Here is an 11,183-nt window from a genome sequence, read left to right as displayed (position 1 = left end):
GAGTCGCAAATTAACTCGAATTTTTTTTTAGTTTAATTTTTTATCAATTCCATCTTTCAATATATAGTTGATTTGGAATTAGGTTTCATATTTTAGTTTTTCTTTTTTTCTTTTTTCTTTTTATAAGATTATCTCAGTCTCATTATCTAGGTCATGGGTTTGGCTGGTTAATTCGGGTTGACTCGAGTATTTTTTCCTTTTTTTTCATTGATATTTGTTTTTCAATTTCATCTTTCAACACTGGATTGATTGTAAATTAAGTTTCATTATTTGTTTTGATTTGCTTTCTAAGGAGTTATTTTAGTTACATGACCCGAATTGTAGATTTAACAAATTAATTGAGTTGCGAATTGTTTGTTTTTTGGTCTTTTTTTTAATTGATTTTTTTTAATTTTATCCTTTAACATTGGTTTAATCGGGAATTAGCTAGGTTTTATATTTGGTTTTGATTTGTTTTCTTTAGAGTTATCCTACTCTTATGATCTAGGTCATGGATTTGACAGGTTGACCCAAGTTGAATTGGGTCGATCTAATATGTTTCTATCTAAATATTTTTTTCAAAAGCATGTCTTCTTAAATTATTTTTAGTCAAACTTTATTTTTAATGATTTTTCAAGTTGTTTTTAGATCCGTCAAGTTGACCAAGTCAATTCTCACACAATTTAAATTCTTTTCTCCTAGAAAACTTGTTAGTAATAATACCTTGATATTTTTTTATATTAAAAAAATTAATTTGACCTACCCGATAAGTGTGGTAATTCTTTGCCATTATTTCTTTGTAAATTATATTTTATATCTTTCTATTTATATATTTAATAATAATTTACATATTGAGTCAAGCATTAGCAAAGTTAATGAAAAAAATAAAAAATATAATAAAAATATCATTATAATTGATTTAATATCCAAATTATCCTTATAATTTAAGTATTTTCTTCTCTTTACTTCCATTGTTTTCCCAAATCATAATCCAGAAACCATAATCTTCGATCCTAAATCAAAACTTAGGGATATGCAATATCTAAACTGCACGAATAATTGGTTTCCAAATCATTTGCAGGTGATTCTAAGGGAGAAAGTATTTGACTAAAATCAACACCATCGATTAAACCACCACCAATAGCCACTTCAAAAACCACCATCTTAATCATAGGTATACAATCCTTCATTTTCACTATCATATGTACCAAATTAATCTGCTATACATTGTATTAAAGTGAGAAATCTATTAGAAGTAGCCCATATAAATTATTATACCAGAGATAAAAGAAAATATAAGCTCTTTGAGTTAGAGAAATAAAAAAGAAACTCGCCACTAATACCGGTGAATTTGTCGAGACACAATTAAGTGTGGTGAAATTAGAATAAATCTTACATAGGCAATCTAACAACAATGACACAAGTAAAGGCAAATTGGAGGTTTTATATTATGTCATGGAATTGACACAAAATATGCTTGCTTCTATGAAAGTTAAAAAACGAGTTGTTTCTTACATTTTTAGGGTCTTGTTTCTCTCTTTCCCTGCAAAAATGGTTTATTAAAGAGGAAAGTTGGAGGGTCAGGTCTTGTGATGATTCGAGAGGGAAAAGCGATAAATCTAGTATGTTGTTGTTGAAAAAGGATGATATGATGGTAGTGGTTTAATTAATTATGTGGGTTTTCAGTCTATTATTTTTATTTTTCTATTGTTTAGATGATGTTTTGAAGGAGAAAAGAAAAGGAGAGATGGTTATTATAAAGAGAGAAAAGAGGAGATAAGATGTTTAGGGATAGAGAAGATATGAAAAGAGAGAAGGAAAGGGAGAAGGGAAAAAATATTTCCAACATATCAGACTTCGATGGCATATCGAAGGTCTTTGAGGTGTGTATCATTCATTATCTTTGATTTCATCTCTCTTTCTCGTGGCTCTTATGATTCCTTCTTGTTAGTTGATGAAATTTCTCTTGCTGGCACACATTTGAATCACTTTCTTCTAAAGAACTTCGTGTGGGAGTTTCAGTACTCTAGACACCACTTTGTTGGCTAGCTTTGCTATTTATTTTGCTTCCTGTAGTGTGCATGGAAATGTTGGCATAGCAATCATACATGGTATGGTTCTTTCATATGGTGTTTTACGATTTTGGATGGTGTTCGAGGTTACGAATTGCTGTGCGGGAGACAACTGTGATTATTGGTGTGATTGATTCGGAAGATTTATACCCTCTTCTCAGAGCATGTTGAAACATTCTTTTCTGTCATTTCATTGCATGTAAATATTGCCATGCAGTTCAGAAGAGCCTAAGATCAAGATAGTATCGTCCATATAAATTATGCCTGAGTTCATTTTTTATGTTGTTAATTGCGGTTGTGATTCGAATGCAATTTGTAGGGAGACCATGCTTTTCATTATTATACAGTACTAAGGTCCGAGTATCAGAGAAAATTCCCTGCAAAAAATGGCCGCGTGTCAAAGTGAGCAAGATTATCTGGTGGAACATCAGCTTCTGGATCCGAGGAAAGTGGTGAAAGTGACGATGAAGAAAATTTGGGAATTGATGGAATGAGTTCATTGGATCATGTGAAACTGAGCCAGAACTTTATGAAATCCAGCATTTTTTTTTTATCTGAATGGGGATATTTTGAAGGACCGAAAAGCTCGAATATAGCTCTTCAAGATGGCTACATGAACCTGATGAGACTGCCAGAACAGGTGCTTATGTCATCTAGTTTCAGATTTTGAAGCTTGGTTGAGCTTAGCTGTACTTGAAGAAATTCCAGGAAACCCCCAAGGAACCCATTATGCTCATCTCAATTTCATAATTCACCATTACTTAACATGGAGCATTTCATCTCAGTGTTTCATACCAGATTGATACACTATAGAGTTGAATCTGATTTGCAATATCGTTCAGGGACTGTTATCTATCTTATTAATGCACACAACCATTCAGACCTTATCCTTTTCTTGTCCATCCTAGCATTTTTATTTTTCTAATGTATACAATACAGAATGGTTGATTCCATGCTTTCTTGAAATTTTTACACCTATAACATCTCTGCTTCTTCGTTGAAGAGGAAATTTAAGAAAACAAAGCTTATTGTTATCTCTCGACATTCACTGATGTTTCACATATTCTATAACATAATTGTTATCTGCAAAATGCTCGGGACAGCTGTGGCTGTAAAGCGGGAGATATTTCCAAGAGATCTCATAATGTTGTCACTGTCAAAGTTCTCACGGATTATCCTACCCCTTGCTCCAACTGAAGTATTGATTTCGAGGGGCAATGATTTTCCATTGATACAAAATTCCGGTGAAGGAAAAAGGCCTGAAATGGAGAGAATGGTCGAATCAGAAGAATTCTCAATGCTGTGAATGAGTTCTATACTAATGTATGCTACCTCAAGTTTCAAAATTCTTGGTCCCCGCAGGCCTCTCTGGAAGGAATGGGTTGAGAATTTGCACAAGTACACAAGCGTTCATGCACAATTGGATGAAGTTAGGAATGCTTGGAAAGTCTGGAAAGAGAATTTTCAAATCAGTAAAAGCATTGCAATAGCCATAAATCAGTAAAGCGGTAAAGGACTTCTCATCTGAACTCGTGCTTTTTTTTTTGCTAGATTCTCACCACCTGATTTGTTTTTTGTCTGAGGACTAACCAGGCGAATTATCTGTGATGCCAGAGCTTCTGTTTCCCTGTCTCTACCATGGCGATCGGTTCTCGCCAATGATATTAACAAACCATTTACAAAGTTGCTCGAGCACGAACCTTACGAATATGATATGCTTCTTTCTGACTGCTCATCGAAATACCAGGGTAATACCAAAGATGTACGGATAACAATTTAATTGAAACCTTATAGATATCGATCCGAATCAATAGGTTTTTTGGATGTGTGTGTGTGTGTGTGAATAATGGATACATAAAACCTGATTAATAAATAAAATATAAATATTAAAAAATAATGAATATATAAAAAAATAATAATAATAGATAGCCATTGTCATCCATAATGTTTGTGATGCTGAGTTAAATTGTTCAGATGATTAAACATTGACACCGTAGCACTGTCTTATGATCGGAGATCGCCCAGTACAGTGAATCGCCCTGCAAACTTCTTGCATGTCAAAGTGGCTGGTGGTTGCTCAGTTCAACTTGTCCCCGATATGGACAGATATATATGGAGTCGGCGGTACGTATAAGAAGAAACTTTCCGGTCTAAATTAACAAAGGAGAAAGAGACATAGGGGGTATGATTCTTGGCAGTTTTGGTGTCTTATTGACCTGTAGCACATTTGATGTTGGCTCAAAGCCTGTTGTAACTTGTAAGTGCCATGCAGAAACAGTTTTAAACGTGTAAATGACAAATGTTTGGAGTTTATGTCTTCATGAGTTTTTGTTCTGGTCTGTAGCTATCTTTTTGTGCGGTCTTAAAGCATTCTTATAAAACCCAGCGTTGCTGACAACCTATTGATTGGTAACTACGTACTACGAGCTGAGTTTTGTGTGTTGAACTAGAATGGGTGTTGACATGACGAATGAACTCATTATTTGATCTATCTTGTTAAAAGTTGGGTAAGATTTGATTTGATTTTACATGAAAAAAAAATATAAAATATTTATTTTATTTTTTATATATTAATTCAGTTAAGGTATACGGTGTATTATTTCTACTGTAAAGGTTAGTTCAAGAATATCATAAAAAACCGAAAAGAAAAGGTTAAATATCACCGACAATTTGTTTAGTTAAATCCTGGAATTTTTAATCTAAATAGCATGTCGACATTGATTTTACGTTTTTAAATCAAAATGAAAGCTACATTAAAATAGATTTGTTAAATAGTTTATTGCGTCACACATCAATTTCGTCGTCGTTTCGTTCCTAAGAGCCCTATTATGACAACGCGCAATCATTGTCGCCATGGAATGTTAATAGATATACTTTTTTGCATCTTACAAAGAGATTAGAAAGACTTTTTGCCCAATAATTAATGGTTAAAAAATTAGGTTATATATATTTTTACTATAGAGAAAACATATAAAACTGAAAGAAATGGATGATCATGATGTTGGATCAAGATTTATTTGCTTCAAACTATGTTGTGTCTACCCTTTTATATTTGTTCCATTATGATCTTATTTGTTTGCTAAAAAATAATGTATTTTGGAAAGTAAATTCTTGAAAAGTAGATTATTTTTCAATATTTGACAGTGTTATAGAAAATAAGTAAAAAAACAGTTTCTAGTGTTTGGCTATAACATGAAAAATAACTTATAGATGTTTTTAATTTTTTTTTCAAGTTTATCTAATATATATATATATATATAATATTGAATGTAACTATTCGACCACTTACGATAAAAGAATGAGATATAAAATGTATAATTATATGGGAAAATAATTTATAATATCATATATTTATATATATAGCTTATTTTATAAAATATAAATATACATATGATATAAATATTTTAAATATAATATTATCAACATATAACATTGTTAAATATTTTTTTAAGTAAATCTTATTTTTAAAAACCTCAAAATAGTTTTTTTAAATTAATAAAAAAAACCAAATTAGTTAATGGTATTACTTGAGAGTTAGATATTTGAGTATTTTTTGTTATATGAAGGAAAAAAAGTGAGATTTGTGTAAGGTATTATACGTGTAAAGACAAGGAAAATGTTTTCAAAATTAGAAAGAAAAAAATACTTTCCTTGTGGAAAATGATTGTTTTCGTTTTTATTAGAAGAAAATAGTTTCCAAGAGCTCACCAAACATGAGAAAGTTTGAAAATTACTTTTTAAAAAGTAGTTTTCTTGAAACAAACAAAGCCTAAATTAGAAGTGCTCAGACTTATATGCACACATTCCTCTTCAAGTAGGTCCCCTTTACCTACCCCTCTCATATTATCATGTGTTTATGAATTATACTCTAGCTTCATTGTCAAATAATAATTGTCTTATAAATTATAGTTGTAAACATGCTTAAATCAAATGTGTTTGCCTTCATAGTTGTAAGCATTTGAGTTTCATTATTCTTGTAATATATATTTTGTTAACTAGATTTCTAAGCTAAGTGTATAATGGAATATATTTATGTTAAGATAAAAAAAGAAGGAGATGGAAGAATAATTTTTTCCAAGGCCAAATTCAAGAGTAGAAGTCAAGAATGAAGTTTCCTTTATTCAATATTTTATTTTAATAATGAATGTTCTCTGTATATTAACAAAAAGTCTTGTTTTTTGTAAATTATTTTCCTAAATATTATGAAAATTTGAATTAAAATTTCATGTTATATCATAATATCAGTACTTTTATTTTCATATGTTTCCATTAAAATCAACTTTGTTTGGTTCATTTGAGGTGGATCCCAAATCCAATCACTCTAATATATGAAAAAATAGTGATAGAAAAATATGAAGAAATTTCCTTTTTAAATACAAGAAGATCTCTGTTACAAAAAAATAATAATAATAAAAGAAAATCTCTTAAATTTTTTATCCAAAATATTAACAAACAACCGAATATTTTGTAATTTATATTTTATATTTACATTACTTAAAAATATTCTGTTTTATTAACTGTAGGGGCCACCTGTGGAGAGGATTGATAATTTTATATATCTCATCAATTATGGATATGAACTAATGAGTTAATGAGACAAATAAATATCTAACTAATGCAGGGGAAAATAAATTAGCCCAATTTTGATAAGCCGAGAAACTAGTGAAATCAAGAGGAGAGGGACCAAATTGAAACACACCTAATAGATGGAGGAGATCTTATTAAGTTTCCCTGTATTTATTTTATATTAATTTTTTGGAATTCCATTTCAAGGAAGGTAAATTTTCCATGTCCAACTCTTACCTTTTAGATTTTCAAATTAACTATGTACAACACGATGCATGATTTTGTTGTTCTCTGTGGTCATGCCTTTAGAGCGATGAATCTGTCGTACGTCACCATAGGTCATCTTGTACTGCGGCTGATCCGTGAGAGGAAGCATCCATGGCTGAATCAAGTAGAGAAAGTTCTAGCTAGAGAATGGTTTTACACCAAGTATAAACACTCTCTTAATTGCCTTCAAATTACATAAACAGAAACTCACTTAAGATTTTGATGATCACTAGCTACTTGAAGGAGAAATGCCAAATAATAATAAAAAAAAAAACTAGAAGAAATCAAAACATTTTGTTGCCATTTGTTTCTCATTGTACATAAAAACAGATTGACTCACATGATGCACATATACATGATCGATATGGCATGCCCAGTCTTTGGATTTTCTGTACAGCATATGAAAAATCATTGATTCACATGTGATGAAGGAAGCAACCTATGTTGGCTACTAGCTAGCAATTGCTTTGCTTCATTCTTGCTCACTAACTTCAATCCATTTTTGTATCCCTTGCAATACTACTTGTTCAACCACTTGAGCATCGATATGGTCACCAGCTTCTTTATTCTCCTGTAACATCAGCAAATTTATTAGTGATCCTTGGCTTCATGACCTCATAAATATTTTACAGAAGCTCGAATTGGAGACCTCTAATTAATTGAGCTACAGTTCATTGACTATATACACATAAGAAACTTTACATGCAATCACTGTATGTTTGCACACACCATATGTGAGAGGATAGGGCACGAGAATATATGCTTGTGCATAAAAATGTTTAGCAGAAAAAATCTCTACTTGTCCTCTTACTCTTGTAGCAATAGCTTCTAAAATGAAACTGTCTGAAGTAGAAACCCTAGCTTGGAGAACCTCAAGGCTGAGCTCTTCAAAAGCTTCCAGTATGAATACAAGTAATCCCTGGCAATTCCTTGTGGTGAATACCTTAATCAGAAAATCATCCTCTTGTTCTTCTACTCTAATCTGTCGATGTTTAAAGAGAGAACCCAAGTCACAACACTGTTTCCCAGAAAGAAATCGCAAAGGACCACATCCCATTCAAACAATTTCTTCATACATAAGATTATTGGTGAATTCTATAGCATACCGTAGGAAAATTCTCGCCAGTAAAGCTTGCAGCTGTAGCAATGTCTTGATTCAATCTTTCTACCCTTTGCTTCAAGTCTTTTATGTACTTTGATGCATCTAATATGACAGAGGCTTTGTCGTGCTGCTCATATAACAAGATGGATAATTAATGATATAGAATCATACAATATTTGTAATCAAAAGTACCATAAAAAAAATTAAAACGAAGCTTGTTGAATTATCATGATTCAAAAAATGAAAGTCAAGTAGAGATTTGGATGTTAAAAAAGGTGGGTTTTGTAAGTGATATATATACCAGAATATATATATTAGAAAGCTTATTTGATTATACAAAGGATCATAGAAAAGCAGAAGCATGTATATTTGATTATAGGAAAGCTTAAAGTAATTGTAACACACGGTTCTACCATATGATCATGATAACAATAAGGAAAAAACAGAAATTGATAAGAAGAAGAAGAAGAAGAAGAAGATGGTTATAATGATGATATTGTATAAGCTTTAAGCTTTTGAGCAAGTCAAAGATAAAGGACATGCAAAGGAAGCCAAGGAGAACTTGTTGTAGGTAAAAGAAATCATGAGAGTAGTACTACCGCATGAGAGTTGGTGATGGAACGAAGAAGTTGAAGCTTCTTAAACATGGCTTCTCTTTCTTGCTCCCTAGAAAACATGAACCCCTCTCTCTCTCCCCCTTCAAAATTTGTGTGGCTGACTGGCTTCTTAAATAGGAAAATAAGCAGAGTTTTATCGCAATAAATAATTGTGCTAACCCAAATTGTAATCTTGGAGTTTTTTTTTACATGCTATGCTATGAACTAAAATAAATAAATAAATAAATAAAACTTGAAATTTGTTGTATATATGAGAGTCCTGGACATTATAAATTAGGTTAGTAGTTTGTTTCTCTTAACATCAACTGTATCTCATGGAGCCAACACCATGTTATTATAACTTTAAACCCACCATTTCCTCTTCATTTTTAATATTAACGATCAATTCTCTTCCATATGTATGCATTGGAGGATCATCCTTATGTACATTTTTTTATCTTGCCCATGCTCTGCAAATTGGCCCACCACTCATTGATTAATCATTCTTTGAATGCTTTCAATTTTCATATATTTTGGAATCAACTTTCATTTTAATCATGTCTCACTTATGTATAATTATATGATGCATCATATTTTTCCTTCTTGAAGCATCACATCACACATGTTCTTACAACATCATATATTGAAATAGAGTTTGGTTACTGTTTTAAAATAGAATAGACAATAACGATTGAAATAAAAAAAATCTATGTTTTCTTACATCTCATATCTTGTGAAAGAATATAAATTTACTTTAAAATTATCCTAAAAATGAATTTATTTTTTATTTTTTATTTTTCAAACCAAACATGTTTTCGTCTTTGTCATTTTTATTCTTAGAGGGTAACCGAACACAGGATGTAAAATTCTAGAGTCTTTAAGGTACAATATGGAGTTTATCTTATTATTCTCCCTGTCTAATTAAAAATAATTCCTCATTACACATAGCCATTTAAACCAATCTATGATCATCCATGGCGCCGACGTTGTATACAAGCCTTCAAGGATATCCATCGTAATTTGTTCGTCATGGTAAGTAATTATCATCTTCACTATTCACAATCTGATTCAATATCCAAAACAACTACGGAAGTAGATTCTGTCTTTACATGAAAAGTTGGGGCTAGCAAAAGCTTGATGGTTCAATATATAAGACATAGAACATATGTAACATGTATAGAGAAGATCTACACACACAATCATACATATATGAGGTATATATGATTATAATTTGTTAGATGATCATGAGTGGGACAATTTAGGAGGCATAGAAAATTAAAGGAATGGAAGAGATGTTTCGCATGGAGATTGGATACCATACATTTCTTGGGCTATGCTTTTGCTCTTGTTTTTGTTGTTCCTGTAGCTTTGGTTTGTTGGTTCTGGCATTTCCTGGCTTAATTTATTGCTCATCAAAAATATATATATATATACACTACAGAGAAAGATTTTGAGTGGTAATGTGGTGGGGTTAACGTGAGAGGAAGGAATCTACTCGTGATCGAACACCATCGAAAGTAGCAAAAATGAAGCGTCAAAGCATGTTCCAGTTGTGTTTTGTGAATGCCTCCAAGCTTTCCTCACGGGAAGGATAATTCTCTCTGATCTGTCTCCACTCTTGGCTACCTTCCTATCACTCCAAAAAAATTTGAACCTTTCGGGTTCGGATGGAAATCAAGGCATGGAAATGCACATATGCCTTCATTCCTCCATATGGAAACATAAAAAGATTTTGATATCACTGTATACTGTGTGCTGTCCTATATATGACATGCTCCCATCTTTTTCAGCACAGGCAAAAAACAGAAATTATTGTTGAATATAGTATCAACTATATTAGCTGGGAAAATAATCTCTTGATGTTGTATCAATTAATTATTAGCCATAAAAAAATATGAAAATTTATGAATTATTTGTTTGGGTGAATATATGATAGGATGTTGTTCTAGGGTTTTTTGTGCTCGATTATTGTCTGTACGCATCATGGACAATTCTATGAGATGACAATATTAATTTTAATTAATAATGCTATACATTTTGTTTTAATATTTAAGATATTTTTGAACCAACTTAATTTATCTCGAGAATAATCATATGGGAAATTACTGTCTTTATTCAAAATTAAGAGGAAAAAATTGCCATAGTATATTGTACTTCTATGGGCCAAAAATACAGCCTGCAGTTGAAAAATCATTGATCGAATTCCAAGACCAAAGTGAAAATTCACATCATTGATGTACTTGAATTTATTATGGCATTGGCCGGTGCCGTATATACGTGTGTGTGTTTTCAATTCTTAAATCAATTAATTATATATATATATATATATATATATATATATATATATATATATTGTGATGCATATATACACTCATTAAAAGGATACATGTATGCATGTGGTGGATAATAATATTTGTGTAATACGTAGTGCTATATAAGAAATTAAATTAAGTCGTTTTTTCAAGAACTGGAAGGGAAATAGCACTCCATAACTTGAGGAGATTGTAGGAAATTCTCAACTCACCCTGTTCCAAATAATTTGAAGGGTATGATGTGAGTCCATGAACTCCATGCCATGCATTTACAATCATGCATCTTGAA

General features: G+C 31.4%; 1 protein-coding gene across 1 annotated transcript; it reads right to left on the bottom strand.

Moving 5' to 3' along the window:
• Positions 1-7,159: 7,159 nt before the first annotated feature.
• On the bottom strand, positions 7,160-8,754 carry LOC7458829 (uncharacterized). Its single transcript, XM_002326045.4, has 4 exons — positions 8,586-8,754; positions 7,991-8,113; positions 7,696-7,866; positions 7,160-7,455 (listed from the first exon to the last, which is right to left on the bottom strand). The coding sequence occupies exons 1-4, from the start codon at positions 8,661-8,663 to the stop codon at positions 7,357-7,359; spliced, it is 471 nt and encodes a 156-aa protein (XP_002326081.3). The 5' UTR covers positions 8,664-8,754; the 3' UTR covers positions 7,160-7,356.
• Positions 8,755-11,183: the final 2,429 nt, after the last annotated feature.

Source organism: Populus trichocarpa, chromosome 19, assembly GCF_000002775.5.
Source record: "Populus trichocarpa isolate Nisqually-1 chromosome 19, P.trichocarpa_v4.1, whole genome shotgun sequence".
In the NCBI taxonomy this organism is placed as follows: domain Eukaryota; kingdom Viridiplantae; phylum Streptophyta; class Magnoliopsida; order Malpighiales; family Salicaceae; genus Populus; species Populus trichocarpa.
The sequence above is the reverse complement of the archived record's forward strand: the minus strand, read 5'-3'. Positions and strand labels throughout refer to the sequence as shown.

Excerpts from the sequence above, each read along its gene's own strand:
- LOC7458829 (XM_002326045.4), bottom strand. The coding sequence starts at position 8,663 with ATGTTTTCTAGGGAGCAAGAAAGAGAAGCCATGTTTAAGAAGCTTCAA. Across the intron at positions 8,114-8,585 it reads CCATCACCAACTCTCATGCG|CACGACAAAGCCTCTGTCAT; the intron begins GTAGTACTACTC and ends TTATATGAGCAG. Across the intron at positions 7,867-7,990 it reads CTGGCGAGAATTTTCCTACG|ATTAGAGTAGAAGAACAAGA; the intron begins GTATGCTATAGA and ends AAACATCGACAG.